This window comes from Acanthopagrus latus, chromosome 1, assembly GCF_904848185.1.
Source record: "Acanthopagrus latus isolate v.2019 chromosome 1, fAcaLat1.1, whole genome shotgun sequence".
Classification (NCBI taxonomy): domain Eukaryota; kingdom Metazoa; phylum Chordata; class Actinopteri; order Spariformes; family Sparidae; genus Acanthopagrus; species Acanthopagrus latus.
Window position 1 is genome coordinate 8,798,149 of NC_051039.1, and position 25,184 is coordinate 8,823,332.

At 40.1% G+C, this 25,184-nt stretch overlaps 1 protein-coding gene across 10 annotated transcripts; it reads left to right on the forward strand.

Annotated features, from left to right (window-relative positions):
- The first annotated feature begins 67 nt into the window (after positions 1-67).
- prom1b (prominin 1 b) lies at positions 68-24,291 on the forward strand. 10 transcript variants are annotated; one of them, XM_037110633.1, is made up of 28 exons: positions 68-790; positions 9,533-9,594; positions 10,138-10,164; positions 10,273-10,478; positions 12,201-12,321; positions 12,456-12,519; positions 12,632-12,721; positions 13,502-13,719; positions 13,815-13,889; positions 14,001-14,064; positions 14,223-14,231; positions 14,378-14,537; positions 14,957-15,109; positions 15,244-15,367; positions 15,528-15,631; positions 15,755-15,839; positions 16,000-16,146; positions 16,754-16,825; positions 17,562-17,654; positions 18,458-18,511; positions 18,856-18,936; positions 19,158-19,226; positions 19,530-19,619; positions 20,495-20,610; positions 21,124-21,189; positions 21,353-21,445; positions 22,356-22,390; positions 22,503-24,291. In XM_037110633.1, the coding sequence occupies exons 1-26, from the start codon at positions 520-522 to the stop codon at positions 21,420-21,422; spliced, it is 2,691 nt and encodes an 896-aa protein (XP_036966528.1). In that variant the 5' UTR covers positions 68-519; the 3' UTR covers positions 21,423-21,445; positions 22,356-22,390; positions 22,503-24,291. The 10 variants fall into 10 exon arrangements, with proteins under 10 accessions (XP_036966528.1, XP_036966563.1, XP_036966569.1 ...); XM_037110668.1 differs by adding an exon at positions 20,827-20,915 and having other exon boundaries at positions 520-790; positions 21,124-21,445; XM_037110674.1 differs by adding an exon at positions 20,827-20,858 and having other exon boundaries at positions 520-790; positions 21,124-21,445.
- The last annotated feature ends 893 nt before the right edge of the window (positions 24,292-25,184 follow it).

The following is a 25,184-nucleotide window of genomic DNA, read 5'->3' on the forward strand; positions in this document are numbered from 1 at the left end:
ATAGAAAGAGAGAGAGACATGCAGAGAGAGAGAGAGAGAGAGAGAGAGAGGACCCGGACAGGTGATTGGACCCTGGTGTCGCGCGCCACAGACGCTGACGGTCACGTTATTCTTCGGCTTTTCGTGCACGAGAGATTAGCATCCAGCCGTTGAGCGGCAGGGTGAGAGCGAGGACACCCGAGATAACAAGCTCATCGCCGGCAGCTGGTCCCCTAGAGTCGTCGGAGATACCCAGGAAGATGTCTGCGCTGAGTCCGCACCGAGAAACCAGGAGTTAACGGCCGCTAGAAGCTCCACCGGTGGATGTTCAGTCTCAAAGTTTCCCTTCGGACGGTCGTTTCTGAGCGGTGGTGGGATTAAACCACCGAGAGGGACAGGTGTCCTCTCACGTCAGCAGCGCTTCTCCCCTCTCCATCCCCCCCTCCTCCCGCTAGACTACTATTGTAGGACTCGGGGCTCGGAGATTTATTTTCCAACTGTTATATTTGTTTTTTTGGACAAAGCTGGACTTTCTGAGCCATGTTGTGGACAAGGTGGCTCGTCTTGCTGCTCTGCTGGGGGGCCACAGGCGGCGAGCAGCAGGCGGATGAGAGGGAAGGTTTCCCGGTGGAGTCCCGGGCGGACCCCCGCAGACAGCGGTCTCCTCCACCTGTGGAGCCGTTGGACTTTGGGTTTGTACCGTCGGCGGTTTATGATACCCACGCTTACTACGAGCCAGGGGCCGTGGGGATCCTCTTCCACATGGTCCACGCTTTTCTCTACGTTGTTCAACCGAACAACTTTCCCAAAGGTGAGATTATCCGCACCCCTTGCTCGCCCCCATCCCTGTCCTACATGTCTTCATCTCTTCTGCTTCTTCTTCCTCTCACACTAACATTGCCATGATTTACACTTTCTCAAAGACAGAAGTCACTTTTGATTAAAACACATAGGTCATGTTTGTATTAAGTTGGCTAGCTATTAGCTAACCGTTAGGCTAACGTAAACTGTCTGTTTGTGTGTGGCTGTAACAGGTGTTACGCCAAATGTTGTGACCCTTCGGATTCGGTGACCTTATAAGGAATTTTAGGTTTACTGTCATTGAAAATGGCTGTATATCAAAATGTATGACCGCAAATAATTAAGAGAGGGTAATAACTGGGATGATTACATGACAAATGATGTAGAAAGAAATTACCTAACAGTACCTGTCTTAAGAGGTGACAAAATGACAAATGATGAGAAGAAAGATTAAGAAAAATTATTATTTAGAAGTAAAACTACTACACTGCTTACATAAACTTCACACTGCTTCACATGAAGCTGCTTTGTTTTAAGGCGTCAAAATAATTCATCAAGGTTGAAATCCATCTTGCCTCTCAAAATCTGACTGGCCCGTTTTATGTGATAAACTAAACAACAAAGTAAAAAAAACGTTGAGAATCTCCCTGCTGCAAGCAGGAATTATTTGCACACTGCATCAGTATCAGTCTTCTCTCTTCAAGTCTAAATCTGTACCACATCATAGCTGACTTCACACATGACTTTACAAAAAACACTCCCCAAGTGGTTGTCCTTAAGTGCTGCCAGGCCAAAAGAGCATGTGCACAGAGGGACTGCATGCATTGATGGCATGTGCCCATTGAGCCCATAAACCGATGCTATGAGCAGATTAGTGGGATCAATAACTATCATAGCTCATAAGTGATCCTCTCAGGGCCCGTGCTTTAACATTATTCAGGTGATTATGAGGTGATCAGGTTTGAGAGGTTAGCAATACATACATAGTGAATGTTGTTTTGCTTGGCTCCCCCTGCGGTGTAGTGTAGTAACCCAGTCATGGATATAGAGCTACAACCAGCTAAAGTGGTTTGTTTTTGTGCTACATGTCCAACTATAAGTGCTCACGTTGGAGGATGACAAAGTGCAATAGGATTGAAGGTTTTAAGTTGCTGCCATTTTGGTGCCCAGGGTTAGGTCCGCTGGCTGGTTAATCAATTAGCAGATCAGCGATTAGGGGAGGCTTTCTCTGTCACCTGCATCACCGCGCATAATACCTTAATCCACTGCACCATATGCTGCTACTGCCAGGGACTTTACAGTATGATACACTGTCACACACGCACAGGTAGAGACCACCTGGATGACAGGTCACACGCTCCCACATCATACATAGGCAAAACAATTCATGATGCTTACGTGATCAAACACATACCTGGACATTAGGTATAACACTGTTTATAAGTGTTTACTCAGGAGAATGAGATTTGGCAGGTTCAGCTCAACAATGCTGCCTACCTTGCCAGGTCCTCCTCAGAGCCACAGACAGAGGCTGGTAATTTTAACACACAAGCAAGTTAAGTAAGCGGCAGCAGAGTTGAGGAAAGCCCTCAGTCCTGTTTGAAAATCAGTAAAAAAAAAAAAAAAAAAAAAGCAAAATGAGCACCTTTTTGTAAAACATTTGTCTGTGAATCAAAACCCTAAATAAAGATTGCCTAAAAGGATCTTGCATCAGAGCCAAAGTAGCACATTTTTAAATGTGTTTATTTTATCAGCAATCTGACAGAAAAATCTCAAAGGCCGATAATTGGAAAATGCTGCATATCGGCCCCAATTAAGTGCCAGGGCCCATAAACAATCAACGCCTGCTGTGAACTATGGGTCGATTGATTATCGGCTCTGATGTTCAGCATATTTCCGATTATCAGAATCAGTGTTATTTTATCCAATTTCAGATGAAGCAAATTAATTTGAATATGTGTTACTTTGACTCTGAATCATCATGCAGTCTGAAAACTGTGTAGTAACTGCATTTATAAAATGAATGCCTAACCCTAGCCAAAAAGCAAAATAGCAGAAAGTGTGAAAGTAAAGCACAAGCACCTCAGGTACTTGAGTTAATTCACTCAGTTACCTTCCATCACCAGTAGATGTAGTATGCCTGTGTGTTCTTTTATGTGTATAGGTAGACAAACATTTACTGTCTTTACCATGATAACAAAAGCTGAGCCTGTGAAGTGATGCAAGTTCAAACTGCCTACACAGACATTCAGACTCAGTGAGTTGCCTGTAGTACCTGTTGTCCTAATGGTTAACTTGGTAAGTGTCGTCTTTAAAAAATGTAAAGCCGTTTTACATCTGGTTTTATTGAAATCTTTACACCCTGGCTGATAAAGGATACAACCAGCAGCTTTTAAATTGTTCTTGTCAGATCAGCTGTTGATAAAGATGTGGCTTAACATTCTGACTGTGATATGCTGTCTACACACTGTGACTCATGGGCAATAGTCATTTGATAATATAGAAAAATGAAACCTTAAAATCAGCCTAGGTCCTTTAGAAAGTAAGGAGAAAAACACTACAAAGAACAGTATGATGTAACATTAACCACCACATAAAATGGGTTTCGGACATATTGTAGGTGAGAACTGAAAGCATTAGACATTAAACAATGATCTGGCTAATGAAAATAGATCTTCACTCATAGAAACACCATCTGCTTCCCCTGTTGGATGATGTACACTTGTACATGCTCAAAGTAAGATCAAAGAAGCTTCCTCAATAATTCGTATTATAAAATCTGTTTCTTTTGATATTTGTATGGATGAACAAATTATTTGCATTGGAATATTTTTTAATTGTAATTCATATGTTACTGATATGCTTTTTTAAAATTTCTTCCTTTCCGTTCAAGTGTTGCAAATTGAGAGGCACCCGACACAAGGAAACAGGGAAAAATGCATCATTAAAGTGTAGAATGGCGTTGTCATATCAGCTTCGATACAACACCTTTAATAGTATCAATATTCAGTACCACTTTTTTAAATGGAGGGAAGATAAGATAAGCATGAAGATAAATATTGACGAATAAGATAATAAGACACTTGATTCCATCAAGGTTTCACTGATGAGGGTTGTTTCTCTCCAAATGTTGTTTATCCACTGAAACTCAGAGTTTGAGGAAAAATAGAAGCTTGAGCTCATTTGATCTCAGTAGAAAATGCTATAAAAACTGTCCATGGTTGAGGTTAGGGCTTGAGTTACATCGTAGGCAGCTTTTGCAGAGGGGCCTCGTTGGAGTCAAGCTAAGGTTGAGTTGAAAATCTCAAATGAATGTTAGGGAACATCTAAAAGTATGACACAAGCTATTCAGATATCTCTGTTATGTTGTTAATGTAATGTGTTTTTCTGATTGCCAGTGGACCTACTTAAATTTGAGTGCCAAAGTTCTTGACAGGGTGGCACTTTTCCTCCTCTGGGCTCATTCATCCGTCTTTACAAATCTGTGTGTAGGTTGCCTTCACGGTGAAGAAACATTTTGGACTCTCTCGCCGTGAGCAGGCAGTGTCTTATCCCTCTGGTACACACAGGGTAGATTAGAGGATTAGCATCCACAGGGCTAATGCTAACACTGTGCAGCTACCACTGCTACAGATGGCACTGCCGCACACACACACACACGCACATGTGCAAGTACATACGGGCATGCACACATACACACACATAATGAAAGTGGGTCATAGTCCTGGTATTTGTCTGTTTGCCTTAATTACTTGTTTATCAGGAAACAAGTTTCTTAAATGTGATCACACTCACGAGACACCCAAGTTAGTTGTCTGATAACGATGTTTAAGACAAGTTCAATCCATGCAGGGACAGGATAAACTGTTGGTGTATCTTTAAGAGCTGAGACACACATTGATACTTTTTGCTATGATATATATTTTTTTGCATACACATAAGATTGCATAACATCCAGATAAAAAAAATGTAAGAGATGTGTACAGAGAAGCTACCAGCCATTTACAAAGGACCTCCCCTCCCTTAGAGAGAAATGGAACTATCATTAAAATGAATATAATGTGATTTGGGAATATGCAACCGGCTCACATGATAAGCAGAAATACTTACCAATCATACACAATGATGCAATAAAAACATAGACATAAAAAAAATCAGACAGTTGACAGAAAATTGATAAACAATAATTGTAAAGATCAGTTAAATGTTTAAAAGCAATTTCTTGATGATAAAATATCAAAATGCATTTGCTGCATCTGAGGGTTTTCACAATAACCCCTCAATTAATCAAGGAAATAATTAATTGATAGTACGGAATAACTGTTAACTGTTGTATAGTCTTGTTTCTCTTTATATCTATGTTTTCTTGTGGTTAGTGTCTGAAGAAGTGTCCAGTGCAATTGGGGTAAAAAAGAAAGACCACATAATCCTCTTAGGTGTTTTTGCTGCAGCTCACAGTGTCACTTTCTTAAGCTCCTGGTGCCAAGAAAATACATACTATACTTACAGTCTTGTGTAATACTGAGAAATCCATCCTGCTCATATTATTTAAAGTAACAGAACAGTAAGTGCTACATAACTGTGCTTTGGCAAACCTGACATGACTTGTGTTGGAACTTTTGAACTGTAACCCACAACATCAATTCCTGAATGTCGTGGCTTTTAATAACCCTGTAGTAAAGCAGAAAATTCATTCTCTTTCAAATTTTAGAGCCGCAATAACACATTTTTTCCCCCAGTGTTAGACTTTTTTCAGAACCATTTCAGTCAAGACCATGTCTTTCAATATGCTGTCTCATGGTTACTTACGGGCATCAGGACCCCTCCCCAGGAGTCACAAGATACATCTAAATAGCTACAAAAATGGTTAACTGCAAAGGAAATAGACCACCTTTTCATGTTTTAAGTGGGTTTTCCTGGATAGTCATACCGATTCGCATCTCAGAAATTCCTTAAACAACAAAAGCTATTGTAAAGTTTAATTTTAATGGTTGATGAGTCAAAGGAAACATGAAAATATAGCCAGTATTGTAGTTTGTAAGCATAACTGCCTAATAATATCATTATTAACCAGTAGCTGTACGATCGTCACACTATTCCCCTGACTGTCCTCAGTTTTCTTTTGTTTATTTTCACTGAATGTAATCTGTATTTTGTTCCCCAGTAGGGTAGCTGGGATTTAGTTTGCTTCCTCTGAAGGGAGTTCAAAGTGTGAGGTCAGTTCAACTTTCCAGGGAGCTAGAAAGACTTTAAACACTGGCAGAGACTGATGAACATGGTTTGTGAACCCTCATCATCACGTCTGCTGATTTTTTTGCTTCCTTTTTAGCTAAGAACAAACGTTTGGATAATTACAAGATAAACATTGTGGAAATAAAGAAAATAAAGAAATGAAGGTGAAGAATTGGCTAATCCTTGATTAACTGTGTCAGGAAGTCGATGCCTTTAGTGTTTCGTGGATGTGTCGCCGTGGATGTGAGGTGGTTGTTGGGTTGCGTAAAGCTTCGTCCACACCACCCAGTAATCTCTCAGAGCAGGTTAGCCCAGAGGATTGTGGTTGTCCTATATTTATACGTTGTTGCAGTAAGAGGGTTGTAGTTTCTGTCACTTATATATATATCACAACAGCTAATTAACAGTAGTGTCCTACGTTTGTTTACATTGTTTAGTCTTACAGAGGCTTACATGGACCTTCGTGTGTTGACTTCACCTAGTTTAACTCAAGTAAAACAATAGATCCAACTGTGATTTTTTTAAAGACACACACAAATGTCCACCAACTCCAGTGGTGATAAAAAAAGGTTGGTTTATCAAAGGTAGTTCTTCACACAAGACACCAAAAACTCAAAAATGACAAATTTTCCATGCAAAAAATGTACTTATGTGTTGGAAAACAAAATCAGTTCCGCTCCCTGATTTCACAGTGGACACGATAGGTTCAAGTGAGGCAGTGGTTTCTTCTTTTTTTCGGGTCTTATACTGATGGTTGTTTATCCCCCCCTATTCCTTTCGTTTGCAGTACCTACCTCTTATACTGGGTCACTGAACTAAGCTGTCTAAGCTTAACTGCCCTCCGTGGCTAATGCTAACTAAGTAGCTGAGCAACAGCAGGTGGTATCGACACAACTCAGATGTTCTCGTATGCTGCATCTGCAGAGTTAACAGAGGTCGACGTCTTCATCCTACATGACATTCTGAGGTTTCCTGCGTGTGAACTGGTTTGATAAAAACTAGCTAGCAGAGATCTGAGAGGAGCAAAGCAGCTGCCATCGCTGCCTGTCAGCAGAGGGGGGCGATGGTGTTGAGAGGATTATCCATATGGTTGCAAAAGATATCCAGAATCTCAGATCCCTTTACTAACCAGACAGGCTTATTCAGGGAATGTTTTTACTTTCACAAATTGCTAAAATTTTAAAGCGCAAACTGAAAAGCTCACATGATTTAGAGGCAGTTGATTTACAGCCATCATTAATCTCAATAATAATCTCAATAAACACTCAAAAGACATTGTTGTGTGTACTAAACAAGATATTGCAGTATTTATGTGCCTGTGTTTTTCTATGTTTATTATAGTAAGTTTTTTTTATAAGAGAAAAACATGATTGAAATCTGTATCTGAGTATCTGTAAAATATTTGTAACACAGTTACACACGGTTTAACAGTTATCCCAGAGGAACGAGGTGCACCTCACCTCCCCTCCACCATTTGGAATTCATGATGCCATATCCCAAAATGACAAAGAGACTAGGACATGATACTCTAACTTAAATGGTAAAAACTGGCTTCAAAATATCTATCCGCTATACCTCTATTCATGAAAGTGTTCAATTATGTCTAGATGTTTTAAGTTTTATCCCCATACAAAATATTTTATTATTTTTGAAATCTTGTCAAAATTACTTAACAAATGCAAGGACTGGGTGACATCCACATACCTGAATATCAATATAGCAACAAAAATGTGGTTGTGATTTTTGATTAATAATCGTCAGTAATGTGGTTATAATGACGAATTGGGTAAAGGCAAGTATTGTAACAAGTTGAACAGTCTGTTCAGCTGAGAAGATGTCTTCACTTTACTGTAATGCTGCCAGGATAAGACTAAAACTTACTCTATACCAAAACATAACAATGTCCAAAATCTATGATAAGTCTCATTTTACGAATTCAATATTGATATAATCCCCAGCCCTAATAGGCAGTAAGAGTACTTTAATTCATCTGATTTACTAGAATATTTTAAAAGTGAGAAAACAGAAAAAACAAATCTGTTATAATGAGATTTCAGCTACATGTGTTTTCTCACCTCACATGAGTGTCAGCAGGTGCACAAGCAGAAGGCAGAACAGACACAGAGCAGCGTGTGTTTGTGTGTGTGTGTGTGTGTGTGTGCATGTTCACGTGTGTCTGCTGTGTCAGCATCCACTTGCTAAACTGGCCCCCATCTGCAGCGGCACCTGTCATGTGCAGTGGCACCTACTGTACCAATTTGATCTGTTGTGTGCTCCTATATACTGTATCTAATAACAGTGGCTAAGGTGCATAACATAGAAATACTCTAGTAAAGTACAATCAGTGTTGGGGGAATGCATTACAAAAGCAATGTTTTATATATGATATATATATATTCTTAGTGTTAATGGAGTAATGTAACTAATACAGTAATATATTACCACAGTTATGTCATGTAACATGTTGTTTTTCTTAAGAACCCACCCAGTGTGCACAACCATTAATATAGGCTATGTGTAGGGGCGTACCAAAATATCGATACTACGATGTATCGCGATATTTCGTCTTGAGGTACGTTATCGATACACTGGTACCGAATATCGATATTTAACAATATTTAAGTTGCGGTCAGTGTGTGTGTTAAGAAGAGCCACTGTCTAGTATACACTTGTAATTCCTGTATCGATTATCACAGAATCATTGTATCGTGATATTGTCATCATCTTGGGCAAAACAATGTGATCGTATCGCAAGGTACGTGGTGATCGTGGTCTGACTGAAATGAGATGTATGTCGTAGGCCTGATGATGAAGCCTAATCCTCCGAGTGCACTTTAGATTACATTGCAGTCCTTGTTCTGTTGACTTGAATAAGCAGTAACAGAAAATAAATTAACTGAAAAGTAGTGTAATCAGTAATATATTACTCTAGGCAGACAGTAATATTGTAATGTAAAATATATCTTTAAAATGAAGGTAATTAGTAATATGTATTATATTGCAGTACTTGGTTCCATTTTATGATCTATCAATTTACTCATTGGTATTTAATGTGTTTTATCTGTTTACTGTACATGTTGTCAAATAAACTTACTGTATATGTAAAATGCTTGTGTGCATGTCTGTGTGTGTGTGTGAGAGAGAATCAGTGTTTACCTGCTGAGTAACAGCATGTGTGAGTCACCGTCCAGGTAGGCTTAGAGTTGGCTGACCTATATAAACACACAGACAGCTGGACAGAACCTTAGTTCTCATTGGCTGCCCGCAACGCTTCCCCCGGACACACAGCTGTCAGTTACATGAGGAAATACATTCCCAGTACTGTCCTCGGAAATTAAAAAATGAATCCACGTAATCTGTGTTGTCTGCTCATGAACGGATAAATGGATTTTTCACAACAGCGTAGTATGCTGCCTGTGAGACACTGTTGCACATGTGATAGTAATTCCTCTGGACAATCACTGTGGATTAAAAGGCTTGTGTGTTTTCTGTTCTAACCTGTCTGTTTTGTGTTTTTCAGATCTGATTGTTAAAGTTATTCAGCAAAACATGGGGGGAATCAAAATAGAAGAATGGAGAAAGGTACGTTGATTGAAGTGATTATTGTGATAAACTTAACATTCTCATTGCAATGTTATGATACTCTACCCAATAGTGGTGAACTTATTGGTCGAATTAAGAGCTGTGATAGATGATATTCTAAAAAAAATAAAGACATTTTATTTTTATTGTATTTTCTTTCGCCTCATAGGCTATTGTTAATTCTCACTACCGTCAAGCTAGCATTGTGCAACATTTGGCAGCACTTTCTCTTTCATTCTAGTCTGCGACTGGTTCACTTATCGCTATAGCAATAAATCAGCCTCGCCTTGTGGAAGACTCATGGGAAGAAAATCGTGTTCCTGGGCAGAGTTCAGAAGAATCATGATTTTAATTGGCAATATATATTCCACAAGGTCTCAGAAAGGAGGACATAATTTGCTAGTAGTATTTTTTTCTTCCTTTTCTCCTACTTCTCTTGGCTGTCACATTGACCCTGCTTTGTTTCTCTTTTGCTATGGCTTTGTGTGTGTGTCTGGGTGTTTTTCCTGCATGCTTTGGTGTGCCCTTGCTGTGGGGAATCAGCCAGAAAATGTGGTCCTGCTACTACAGGTAAATTCATCATAACAGTGTGCTGAAATCTCACATAATAAACACTACAGTGTCATTATTGACACTTTGAGGCGGAATGATAATTTTCTGAATCCTGTCCTCACGCAGTGGATCTACTACGAAGCGGGATTCCTCATATGTGGGACCATCGGCATCCTGTTTGTGGTGCTCACCCCCATCATAGGCATGTGTTTCTGTGTGTGCCGATGCTGTGAGAACTGCGGAGGGGAGATGCACCAGAGACAGAGGAAGAACTTCGACTGTCAGAGAGGTTTCTACACAGCCTCGCTCATCGCCACCTCCATCTTCATCGCGTGAGTCCTCATTGCCTTTCTGTTCTTTATCATCTTGTTTATCATCACTGTGAGAATTGTTGTGTTAGATTCTGTAACTATGCTGGTTTCAGATATAGCGAAGCATGTCTTGCCGAGATCCCAAAGCTACCAGTACAAACATGTTTCCGTTTTGTATTTTTACCTCTGCCTCTTCACCAGAGCCATCTCGATTAGAAGCGACTATATTAGTGAGGGTGGTGAGGAAACCCTTTAAAACCTACTTTATCACAAACAACACTTTCTTTATCTGCAATCTTGGGTCTTGTGGTATCCCATTTGAATCACAAATAAAGACTACCTGTTACCTGTTTTTTTTTTTTTCCTCTCATGTCTTTACGGTGCATTTTAGTTCAACCTAGTTGGCCGAGACACTGGCATCATCAGACAACCTTCATCCATTCTTTGATGTCTGTTAGTTGTGCCTGGGCAACGAGTTCCCCCTTTAACCACATCTGCTCACACTCAGACTGGATGATTCGTGCAGTTTACTTGCTGAGGAGGAGACAGGTGTTCAGTCAGAGAAATAGGATCCAGACTCTGCAGGACAGTTAGGTGTTACTGATATCACTTGGCTGACTGCGAGAGGCCTCTCTGCATGAATGAGTGCTTTCACATCACCAACACGCATGCTCACGCACGCACAAGCACACACATGCACGTATGCATACAGTACTGTGCATAAAGCACTTTGTGGCCATTTGGAGATGTGGAGATATTATGTGATCAGGGTTTTTGTTATTATGATTCTTACATAAGCCCTCGCACAGAAGATTCTTTCTTTTTCTCATTCTATTGAAAGTCAGTCAAATCTTTGTTTCAGGCTGAGCAGAGTAAAAGACATCAGTTATCAGGCGGGTAAATGAAAAGTCATTTTCGCTGTTAAATCTTCACTAATCACACAGGAGGTGGATCGTAGAGAAAGACTAATGCCCTATGAAAGAACTTTAAGGTAGCAAGCATGTGAAATGGGATTTAGAAAATTGGTTAAAGGTTTGTCACTGTCATTGACTGTACAAGACAAGTAGAGACTTTGCATCTCTTTACTCATATTGTCAACTTGACAAAGTTCTTGCCAGTGTTTTAAAAGATTAACCAAAAGTCATACTTGAGTAAAAGTAAAGATATGGTGTTAAAGTATTACTTTTATAGAAGTCACATGTATGAATGGTCAAAGTCTTGAGTATCTAATGTTAAATGTAGAAGAAGTAATATTCTTGCAATAAATGTACTTAAGTAAGTATAAAAAGTACAACAAAAAGTTCCCCCACTACCCATCCTTTGGCCTTGGCTTCTTGTTGGATCTGATATTCTGCATTTTCTGATTATCAGAATCAGTGTTATTTTATTCAACTGCAAATAAAGTAATTTGATACAGCATGAAATCTTTTATCAAAGTTATCAAATCAATATATTCCATCACAGGTTCTTGCACCTCAGAAAGTGTTATTAAAAGGCATGTAGGATCAGCAACTCTCACTCAATCACAGCGAGGACTGAAACATTGACAAAAAATAATATCAGTACACATTTTAAGATGGAGATTTTAAAGAAAACCTAGCTGATGAATGTGATTTTACAGTTGACATATATCTGACAATGACTTGTGAAGTTCATCTTGATGTAACCATGCTGCCCTCTAGTGGTGAATACTGCTCACTGTGTTTCTTTACCTCACTGACCCTGTGTATGTGTGTGTTTCAGTGTGGGAGTTCTTATTGCCTATGCTGCGAACCATAATGTCAGCCTCCAGATTAAGAGCACTCGGCGGCTCATTAACACCAACATGAGAGACATGAAGACATTTGCTAACAACACACCTGCGGTATGCACACACACACACACACACACACACACACACACACACACGCACGCACACATATTCCCATGTAAAAGACATACACATTAAAATTCATGCTTTGCGCTGCTCTAACGTTCATTGTGTGTTTTCTGTTGCAGCAAATTGATTACCTGACAGCCCAGTACACCACAGCAAAGAACAAAGTCCTGTCAGAGCTCGACAGTAAGTTGAACTCAGACTGTTTACATAATGTACTTGTCTAATGTCTCCCGCTGTGTTTGCCTGTAGCTCTCTGTGTATTGTTGCTATTAAACTGTCTGATCTCTCCCAACAGACATTGGACCTTTGCTGGGTGGCAGGATCCACAGTCAGCTGGAGAAAGAGGTGGTTCCCTCCCTGGACACTGCGCTGCGTATGGCAGGAGGTAACATACATCATCTTGCTCTTGCTTTTCATCCCTTACCTCCTGTTTGGTTTAAAAAGCTGAGACAAACTATAGTATGCAGGGATGATAATATTTATTCCACAGGATTTTTTTCAAGAACTAAGCTCTTAAGCAACGAGCCATTTTGGTTGCATTTTGTTGTTTTTGTTATGTGTCTCAAAACCTCTAAACAGAATCTATTGTTTTGTATTTTTAAATACAAAATAAACCTTTTATCATGTTGAATGTTACAACAAACTTAAATTGTGAAGCACTCCCAGTTTTGCTGAACTGAAAGTCAAATTGCACCGTATAAATAATCCTTATCTCTGTGACCTGCTTCCACATTTATGTAGCTATGTAACATGCTTCCTACTAACAATCCATTTCCTTCCTTGTAGTTTTATCACTCAGTGATGGTCTTTTAATGCCACATCCTCACTATTTTTTCCAACTTTCCCTTTCCTTTACTTTTTCTTTTATTTGAAGCAAAAGTTGAGAGTTCCATCAAAGGTAATTACAGCTGATCTGGGTTCAGTGTTTCAGTGCTCGTGACTTGGTGTCAGTGGATCTTGGGTGTAACAAAATCCCATAGATCCTGATCCTGAATCACTGTTGTGCCCTGTAAAGTCTTGTTGGACTGTGGTCAGTGTGCTCTTTGTAAGCCGTGTTGTGGTTGCCTGAATTGTGAATGTATATTAATATAAATCCTACGAGGCAGACCAGGATAACAATACAAAACGACACACCGGTGTAACTGCTCACTGCTCTCTGCTGTAGCCATGCGGGAGACCAAAGAAGCCCTGGAGAACATCAGCACCTCCTTGGAGATTCTCCAGGAAGGGACAGGGAAACTTCAGGCCAGTCTATCAGAGGAGCGGGCGTCTCTGTCTAACACCCTGTCAGACCCCGCCTGCACTAATGGAGCTGTCTCTCACACCTGTAACACCATCCGCTCCACACTGTCCCAGCTGGGAATCAATGCTGACTACTCAAAGGTAACAAAGAACTCAAGATAGTCTGACTCATGAAGTGGGAATCAGAGCCAGATAACAAGAATCTTAATATCTCTTTTTTTTTCTCTTTCTGTCAGCTTCCAGATGTCCGTCACGCCTTGGCCAATGTCGACACAGTCCTGAAAACAGACCTCAGCAACATCGTACAAAAGGTTAGCCTCTGTCTCCAGCTCATCATCATTTTGTCACTTTCTTCCTCAACCATCATATTATTACAAACACACCCTGATTAAACCCTTTTCTCTCTTACTGTCCTACTCCAGGGTTACACATCCTTTAATGACACACCAAAACTGGTTAAAGAACAAACTAAAAACATTGTCTCAGGTACACAAGTGTGTGTTTACTGTATGTTTTTTAGTTTTAGTTAACCCTACAAATTAAGCTGTTTTCCTTTCCCCTTAACAGAGTCGAAAGTAGTATTTCACTTTCTTATATTTCTTTTTCTCTCATGTTCTACATACTTGTGAATGATGAAACTACAGCTTTACCTCGTAAGTCCTGCTTCACTCCTTTTCACATTTTGTTAGACTCCCCCTTCTCTGTTTTGTCCTCTCTAGTGGGCCAGCTATTATATATTGAAAAAACAGCAATAATTTAAGTTGCTTTCTGATTTTTCTGTTTGTCTTTTTCTCTGTAGGAGTAAAAGGCATGCTGGATAAGATTGGAATGGAGATCATCGGCTTCTCCAAGATGTTCCCAGTGGAGGCGTCTCTAGCCAATTTCACTATTTTCTTGAACGATGGACAGAAAAACATTGAGTCTTTTTACCCACAGATTGACCAGATGGATTTCTACAGGTAAGTGCTGTTAAGATATAAGGCCCAAAATATCACTGTTCTGCTTCAGCAATAAAGCTCAGCTAAAGGCCCGCTTTACACTATATTAAAGATATTTCCCTCAGAAGTCAGTGGATGCCAAAGAACAGAGCTAAAAGAGTAATTATTGAATTCATCAGGTGGCCAGAAACACAACTCAAAATGAAAATATTGCTCCATAATGGCTATAACGTTTAAAAAAGCAACCATAACAATTAACGTCCCTTGTGTTCAAAATTAGTTTCTGCTGCCCCAAGTGGCCAAAAAAGTCAGTTATTACAGTAAAAAGTTGAAATTATGACAAGGTTATGGTTCGGGTAAGACTCCAGTAAATGAATGTGAATCAATACAATATTCTCACAAATGACAACAGTAAGTGTGTTTGTTTGTTTGTGCTGCAGGTGGATTGGCTGTGTGGCAGTGCTCTGCATGGTCGTCCTGGTCCTGGCCTTCAACATCCTCGGACTCCTGTGTGGCACCTGCGGCTACGACAAGCAAGCTACACCAACAACGCGAGGATGCCTTTCGAACACCGGCGGCAACTTGTTAATGGCGTACGTTCCCGTGTCAACAGCCTTAACACTTGTAGTAAATAGGGAGTGATTTCGAGGTAAAAGTGAAGGCTGGAAACTGGGACTACAAAATAACAGATGTTTGTGTATGTTGTTTCTGTCTCTTGCGCTTTCAGTGGGGTGGGCTTCTCTTTCATCTTTGCCTGGATCCTAATGGGCATGGTGACCGCCTTGTTTGTTGTTGGCGGCAACGTGGAGAAGCTGGTGTGTGAACCGCTGGCTAACAGACAGCTGTATAAGGTAAAGAACACAAGCACCCTTCCTGAATCATCTTATAGTCTTTACTCTCCTTTTTGCATCTCTGTGTGTTTCTGTTGGCAAGAGTTTTATCTGAGCAGCATATTGGTGCAAAACCAACAACACTGTAGCTCTGTGCTGATGAATATGCGTCTGTGTGCAGATCATAGACACACCGTACCTAGTTCATCCCGCCAAGAAGAACTTCCTTCCTGGGATGCTGTTTCAGAATCCAAACATTGACTTGACTTTGGGAAGCATGTACAGGTAATGTGCAGATTTGCAGATTTTTTCCTACCTTGCCCTAAATTGTTTACGATCCCTTTTTTAATGTTTGGAATGAAGACCAGCACATTTTATAGATTAAACCATACTGTATCTGTGTCACAGGGACTGTTATGAGAACAATGGTCTGTACCATGCTCTGCAGCTAGAGACCATGTTCAACATCAACTCATTCCTCAACAGAACTGTGGTAAGTCTCAGTTTCCTGTGTGGGAATTCATGATAAAAAAAAAAAATATATATATATATATATATATACTGTATATATATATATATATATATGCGTGTTAGTGCCGCAAGATGAATGACTGCCGGTAATTGTGAGTTTTCCAATGTGTGTTTGACAACAGTACAACAGGGATCTGGCCAAAGTGTTTGACAGCGTGCAGGTTGACCTGCAGGACATCACACTGCTGGAGCAGGCCGGCAGAGACAACCTCATCAACTTCGCCAATTCTGGAGTCGGACAGATTGACTATGAAGCCTACTTGACCGAGGTAATGCATCTGCGTGTTTAGAATGCAGTTAATACACTGTGGGGAAAAAAGAAACTCCCCAGAGTAACTTATGGGCTTATTTTAGTCAAAGTTAAGTTAAGCCTTGAGGAACTGACACACTAAGTTAATATAATGTCCCTGCAGAACTGCCGTGTGATGTCTGTCATGTGCAGGTCTGAAATGTCTTTTTAGAGATTCCATTGGAGGATAATTTTTGAATCATTTATAATTCTTAAACACCCAGTTAAGTTTACTGTTTCAGTTCGCTGATTTCATTTTGGACATTACAGTTTATTGTTAAACTGTAAAATACCTTGCTGTGTTTGATAATCACATGACGGATTGATGGATCGTTGGCTGTATGTTGGCTGATGTATTAATAGCATAATTTTCTACTTCCTAACATCAGCACAGGCCCAAAAATGATCAGTCGGGCTTAACATAAGTGTATCTGTTGTAAAGTACTTAATTGTTAAAATACCCATGTATCTATACAATTTTTTGTGTATAAAAACTTTAACAGCTATGCTACACCCAGGTTGAAACTTCAGTAAAACATTAACTATATTACCCCTGCTACATGCTACATTTTGTTTTGTTGTTTCAGGTAAATAAGGGAGTCACTGTCATGGATCTCCTGTCCTTCTCTACTGACCTGGAGGCTCAGGCCGACCAACTGGTGAGTGTCATCTTTATTTTAACAAGACATTACAGCAACAACAGAATCACCTTTATCATTCAAATACCAAAATCATAAATAAATGTGAGAACAGCAAAGTTTAACACTCAATGTTATATGATTGCTTTGGATTAACTGAGGGTTTAGAGGCTAACCACACTGCAGAAAGCCATGCAGGTTGTACTCAAGTCCCTCAAGTACACTGAGTTGACAGAGAACTTGACTTAGATGAGGTTTGTCAGCTGTAGGAATCCATTCAAGTTTAACTTCATAATTTCCCTTCGGATTGTTCATATGACTGGTAATAAATCTGACTCAAGAGATTTGTGTTTTTCCTGTTGGTTTGCACATTTAAATTAATACTGCATTACAGGTTTAGGGCTGTAGGAATGTGATATACAGTCAGACAGACAGCCCCTCTGGAAAATTATTTCGCTTTAACCTCGCTGATCCTGCCTGTCGGTCTGAACAAGCCGCCCATTCACCTTTAACACACGCACACATTTATGGCACATGCATGGTACATAGAGCGGGAAGTGTGCAGTTTAAAGGCACATGGGACATGGCACAGAAGGATTAGTGTGTGACTAGGAAGGAAGAATAATAAATCATTGAGTCAATAATCATTAACTCATTATGCCAGAGATTTTAATCGTCTAATGTAAGTTATTGTAGCAGCTTAATGACATGTAATTGGAATAAACTGCTGTTTTCTTTGTACTTTGTTTGTTTACAGCCACGTGGTGCTCTGGAGAATGCACTGAAAGGACACGCCAGCAGTATCAGACAGATTCACAGAGAACATGTGGTTCCAATGGAGCAAGCAATGGTAATTACATCCTAGACACACAAGATGATACACACAAATCCTTTACTTTTTTACTTTTTCTGAACACACAGTTTTTTACTTAAAGATACCCAGCTAACTAATAACAGGAATAATTTCATAGAGAATCTTGAAGCAAAGAACATTTTCTAATGTGGTTTTCTCAGTTTTGCTTATAACATTTTAAGGCTTATCTTAAAATTGCATACAACACAATATGCCTTGAAGCAATGGACATTATAATGTATGTAATTTCTAGCAAACTACTTAAAAAAACATCTAAACACGTCTAAAGGTGAATTATAAGACAATCACTGCTACTTGATATCGTAAGGGAGCAATTATGTGCTCTGTATAGAGTTGTTGTTGTTGTTGAAGTTGTTGTTGTTGTTGTTGTTGTGGCATTTGAACACAAACTGCCATGCTGAAAAGGGACATGGGTGGTTGTTGGTTGTTATATTTGCTGCTACCGTTTATTAATGTTCAAATTCTAAGATGTGACATAGTGAAGCGTCTACTTTCAGCCAATATTATAGGCTGAGGACATAATGTTGGTAAACATGTGTCTTTGTTAGCTGCTACCTTCAACTTTCCTTCTGTTTTCTTTTTCCTTTGTCGAATGTTGACAGAAATATGTCAGAGCGCGGGTAAGCCTCTGCTGATATACAGCAACGTGACAGTGTGTTTGTGTTTGTCATAGCAGTGTTGTTCATGTTATGACAGTGTTGACGTGATGGGATAGTCGTTGATGAGTATGTCAAGATGCAGTTGTGCTTTGTTTGGTAACGCTTTGTCTTCTCACACAGAGTTCCCTGAGTCAGAGTATCAAGCTACTGCAGAGGACGTCCAGCGACCTGCCGGTGAGTAAACAACCAGACAAAAACACTCTAGTTCAACAGCACTGATATACTGTTACACTATACTATTATAGCAGTTTATACAGACAGTTTATTTTACTTACGAAGACTTTGAAAATCAACATTAGTCCACAAGAAAAATCAACAAGACTTGAAACATTGTAGGATGTATTTAAAGGTCAGGATTTATTTCCACACCTGGATTTCCATACCTGAATTAACACCTTTATGAACAGCTGACCTCCACATGTGCTCTGATCAACTGGAGGAAACATCACATAAAAAGTAGAGTCTACCAAGCAGCTGTCTTTGTGTGATAAGTACAAATGAATCTCTCTCTCTTTTAGGTCAAGGTCACGAATATCCTGAGTGCCATCGATGCAGCAGAGTACCTCATCACTCATAACGCCTCTCATGTGGTGAAACAGGTAAATACTACAACAAGCAGATTTATGTGAGTAACACACTCACAAAATTTTAGAATTTAAGCTTGAGTAACGTGAGCCGAACAGGTCTGCGAATGCAAAATATGATGCGACACTTTGGTATTAATATAAGCATCTTTAGAAAAGACTAAGACAGATCACTCATCCCCTACAGACTGCAGCCACACACTGACCAACATGTTGTCTTCTTTGTTGTTTTATAGGAAACAAAAGGCTACATCCAGAACTTGGTGGGATACTTTAAACAGTACACAAACTGGGTTAAAAACTCGGTGAGTACACTACCTGTGACACAATATATAATTCACTGGCTTAAGCTATATTAAGGTTTAAAGTCACGCATAATTAAGATCATGAAGCTTTGGAAGAAGCCACTTTGATTTAAATCTGAAGTCTGTAATAAGAAGGTTGAGGAGAAATCAGTCGGCAGGAACTGAACTGTACATAAGTGAAGTGAATCTTTCCCCAGCTGCACACAGCAGGTTCTGGTTTTACATTTCACGTCATACTCTGTAATCTATACTTTAAGGTTTTTCCGGTGATTATACTGTGTGTGTGTATTTTTACCCCTACAGTTGAGCACGGAGGTGGCCCAATGTAAACCAATCAGTAACATTGTGGACAGCATGGAGATAGTGGCGTGCAGCTTTATACTTGATTCAGTGGTAAGGCACCAGAACACTGACGTTATCTGTGTGTGTGTGTGTGTGTGTGTGCGTGTGTGCGTGTGTGCGTGTGTAAGGCTGCTGAGGTGCACTAATTCATTTCACAGCTGTATGTATAGTACATCATGTTCCCCACATGTACAGTATTTGGTTTTTCAACTAGAAACATAAACGGCTCTTTGACAGTTCGAGGGAGCTCTGGGTTTTTTTGGGAGTGATGAAGACTGTGGAGTCAATCGGCCACATGCATGAGAACAGTATGTTCTCAAGACTCTGACACACACACACACACACACACACACACACACTGAGATGAGATAGAGGCGGTTTTGAGGCAGGGCGTGGAGTTACAAACACATAGATTCTTCACTGTTTTCACTTCAGCTCTGAGGAGCTGTAAAGTCTCATATTTACATATCAGCTATATATCATGCACATTAAGTTGTGAGTTTAATGAGAGCTCAAACAAGCCACAGACTGTGGTCAATATAAACAGAAAATTTATATACGCCTGAGTTCTCCAAGCAGAGCCTGCAGACAGTGTGCGTGTTGCTGCATGTGTGCTCACGTGTTTGTATTTATATATTCTGCCATATTTATTTCTGCCTGTTAATGTGGACATTTCTCGTGCATCCATGTGTATGGGCCTCTGTGTGAAATCTATAACGCTGCAACTGATGATTATTTTAAACATCATTTCACCTATTTAGTCTCTTAAAAGTCCAGTGTGTAGGATTTGGGGAGATTTATAAACAGAAAAGCAGTTGTCATCACTACAACATTGTCACAGTTGAGTTCTTCTGAGGAGATTTCAAAATGTTGGCCAGCCCTGTTCAAAGTTTGTAATAAAGTTCCTGTAAATGTGTTTTTTCCAGAACACGTTCTGGTTCGGTCTGGGAGGCTGCTGCATCTTTCTGATCCCCAGCATCATCTTCTCCGTCAAACTGGCCAAGTATTACAGGAGGATGGACACGGAGGACGTCTTCGAAGAGTGAGTACAGACGCACATCTTCCGCTCAAACTTTGTAGACATTTTGTTAGACATTTAGACATTTGTAGACATTTAGTTTTTCTGAATCTTTTCTGTAGAGCAAAAGGAAATTAATTGAATCCCTGTCTTTCCTTCTCTCTGTCACTTTTTCCTTTTTTCGTGGTCTCTCCTCATATTATCTCCTCCTGTTTTTTTTTTTTTCCGTCATCGCTCCAGCTCCTCTTATCCGTGGCTTGTTTCACTTTGATGTATGTCTGCTGTCAACGCTTCCTTTCATACTCTTCTAAGTGCCCATTCCCTCTGTGGTACGGGACATTTTACGGCTTCGGATCGTCTTCATACGTCTTTATCAGAAATCACACGCATGTGCTGTCTCCCTCTGCATGGATCTTCATTTCATCATCTCCTCTCTTTCGACTTCATTTCCGTCGCCCTCTTTGGATCACTCCTTCCATTTCAGTGGAGTCTTCCCATTCTCTTTCTCACCTGTCCACCCTCGCTCTTGTGTTGCAGTATGGGTAATATAGGTAATCATGGTGAACAGGTGTGTGATATCCATGGAGACCTCGCTGTGGTCAGGTACGGGCAGTGTCTCTGCTAGCTTGCATGCCGCGGTCTTAATTGGTGGATGGGTAATTTTGGTCCGTATGACTGAGAGTTAGTGAAACATTTTCTTTTGTTTATAAGAAGAATCCCCATTATGTCTGTGAGTACATGTGTGTGTCTGTGCGTGTGCACGTAGCTCTCCCTATGACGACACTCTGACCCGGTTCCCTCGGGCCTCTGCTCCCCCGAGCTACTCCGACTGGTGACCCAAAGGAACCTTGTCGATGAGGTACTGATCGCCACTCAAAGCTTTCCACTAACCCTCATCTAACAACGTCAACACACAACTACAACCATCTGAGAACCAGCGGACATTTTACCATCATCAGTCCGACTTCATCCAGGAGATTTTTAATCCTCTTTCTATTTTTTTTCTTCTATATTTATTCTTCATCCTTCATCCATCTCTGTTGTCCCTTTTAACCGCAGATGTCCATTTGAATGCACGAATATTTACCTTGTGAGTTGGATGTAGCTGAAGACACAAGTCAGCGGAAGTCAGTTATGAATGACTTTGTCCTTGAATGTTGTTGACATTTAAAAGACATCCTGTAGGTTACAAAGCTTTAACTTGTGTGCCGGATATGCTAATATAACTGAAGTGAAGTTGAGCGGATAAACAAAGATAAAACATGCACAAAAATCTATAAATAAAGAGCTAGACCTTTATTATATCTCATTTTTTTACATAATCTGTGACATTTCTTCTATCCTGATAGACTAGTGTTGATGGGTTGTGTCTTACGGTTGGTTTGTAAAACAAATGGTCAGGAGAGTAGCTGGTAAAGTGGATTGTGAGCCATAGTATCCCCGGTAAACACACAGCCAATCAGAGAAGGCAGAGAAGTACGGGCAAGAAAAACAGTAGGATTCATAGTAACATAACCCAACCCTGTAGAAATCACCAACGCGTACCTTTGATGTAGAAAGTTTTGGACCTGAAATATTTTGAATCCTGTGACATCCTTGTCACTATAGCTTTTTTAATTTGACAGTTTTGAGTCAGGCTAAAAAAGCATCTCTGCTGCTATGTTTTTACTTGCCTTAGTCTGTCATTATTAACATGCTGGGTTTTCTGCTGTAGGTCTTCACAATAAAGTAGCTGATGCATTTATGTCATTTTCTTTGTTTTTCCACAGCGGACAAGAGAGCTGGAACTGATATTTCCCTCGTGGTAAGTGCTCGTCTGTCTGCTCCTCTCCTCATCTTCACTTAGGAATGTTTTCTTTAAAAAACAAAGCAGATGATTGCCGGTTAACATCTGACATGGCCTTTGTCTATTCTAGGATCACTGGATTTGCCAGCTTTAATTTCCACTTCTTGAAACATTTCCAAGAACCAAAGGGAAGAACAACAACAATCAGGATCTCTGTGGCGAGGCCGTCCTTCCTCCCAGTACTCTGACAAGCCATTTGACAAGGACTTGACAGCCAACTGTAATTTATCAAGTGTTCTCTCACACACACCAGCGTCCAGTCACAGCAGTACCGCAGCAGTCTTTTAGTGAGTCATGACATACATAATCATCTATCAGAGCAATGATTCTGCATAGCTAGTTTTACCTGTAGAGAATACATTTGTTGGTTCGTACATTATCAGTTTTAAAATTGGTGACACACGTGTACATTTTTTACACTTTCAAAACTCTTGAAAGTTTTATATATTTTTGTTAATGTTGGTTTTATAACATGTAAGTAGTTTCTTTTTTTTGTAGCTGTAGCCCTTTCTTTTCTTTTCTTTGTCAATACTTGTATCATAGCTTGCACCATTTTGGCTCAAAACATTTCATCATCCAGGGAATTAGCAAAAAAGTTCAACATTTTGGTTTGTAAGCTTTTTCAATTTCTTACACAGAGTTTGAAGAGAAGATACCTCACTGGTGTTTTCGTTACATAACAGCTGTTAGCTTCATTTAGCATAAAGTGAAAGATCACTAAGAAACGTAGCAAGAGTCTACAGCTTTGCTAGCAGTGGTGCATTGAGGTGAATGCTCACTTGAGCATGATAACCATTATTACAATGCTAACATGTTAATGTTTAGCAGGCACAATGATAAGTAACCAAACCAAACAAAATGAAACCCAAATAAAACAAACCAAACAAAAAAGTTGACCCATCCTGCCCATAAGTTACTGTAGCTAGGTCAGACGAGCTTGACCATAAGAAACATTTGCAACGTCAGTTCCGTTTAGCCGGTTGCAGCAGTTTTTAAAAGATGATCACGTTCCTTCTTGCTCACCATCTTGCTCAGCTATAAATGGAGAATGTTAAAAAAATGGGCAAATCTTAGGGGTGGTCAGTTTATCCTCTGGCCATCGTCGATATCTGCAGCAAGTTTCATGGTGATCCATTCGGTAGTTGTCACTAAAAACCAAGAATGTCATCTTGATTTTGGTGCTAAAGTCCTCCAGGTACCATAAATGTTTACACAAAACTACATAGCAGAGGACAAAGAAACTAGCCATGAGCATGGCTGGAAATGTGAATTTCTGAGGCATTTCTCTTCTTCTTATTATTATTATTATTATTTTTTACAAACTAAACAAACAAAATCTAATTTATTTGTTTCTTACAGTTGTCAATCATTGTACTAATCTAAGCTAACAGTCTCTGATCTTCTCAGCTAACTCTCTTTCCTGGAAAACAAAAAGTTCTATGTTCCCAAAATGTCAAGCTATTCCTTTAACCACTAAAGGAGGAAACATACCTAAATTATTTTAAAAAATGGAGACATGAAGAGATGAATCCAGATTTTATCTTTGTCAGTTGTTACTACAGGAGGCAAAGTGTTACCAGCTATTCAACACACATGAGCCACACACACCCTAACAAGGTTTTAAGACAGCTAACAAACAACATATTGTGTCTTAGGCATTTCTCGCCAGACCATTAGTGAGTTAGCTGCTTGTGGTGTCAGAGGTTGTTTATTTGTTCTTTGACAGACCTGGGGTTGAAGAAATAAAACTCCCAGAATCCTCTGTGGTGTCAGAGGACGATACACACAAAAATATGACAACGCAGCTGGAGTTTGTGGTGAGGGTGCAAAAATCTGTGAATAAAAACTTAAGACCATTACGCGTCTGCTTTGTTTTTCTTCCTTTACACGTGAACACTTTCACACACAATCGAGCAGAATGTACACACAAACTGATGAAAATCGGGTGCTTTTGAAGGCCATAAATCATCCAGATGATCTCTGAAGTGTGCCTGAATGCTCTTTTTACATAAGCATCTGAACGGACGGAACGGAGAGGAACACGTCTGATGGTATACAGCATGTGAGGCAAACGTTCAGACATCCGCCCCCACGAAGCAGCTCGGCATGTGTTGCCAAAAAACACAGAGAACGCAGAGAACATTCATGTAACATATGCAGAGCTGAATCGAGCACACACAGCAGCTGAAAAGGTTCAGGTCTTTTTGGGGGGAGCGGACGGGTCTGAAGGGAGTGGTGGGGGGCTTGGCAGCGGTTGAGGTGGCGCGATGCTGTTGCATCCTATCAGAGGGGGACTACACTAACTCAATTTAGGGAGAAACATCTGTTCCAGACAACGTACTGTACACACCCTTCACGTTTACTCTGCATTCCCGGTGTTCCTTACAGGGGGAACGTTCTCTCTTCCCTCACCAGATTGATGGCTATAAAAACTAAACTTCCTGAGAGCACCGAGGGCATGCGAGCATTTGTACACACACGTGACTTTGTACACAGCGGCGGGCTATACATACACTCTCCTCTTCCGCTCTGTATCAAACCCTGCTGGCTCATGTGGAATATTTTAGTCTTTTTAAAGGCGCTGTCTGCTTTTCTGTTTAGTTTCAGGTTTAAACTCACTGTACAGGCCTGCGTTTGAACTCAAAACCTTTGAGCCAGTGTTATGATACTCCAATTACACAATATTAGTTTTGTAGGTAGAGTTGCAAGTTGTAGTGTGGGCCTTTCTTCAGCTCAGTCTCTGTCCTGAGAC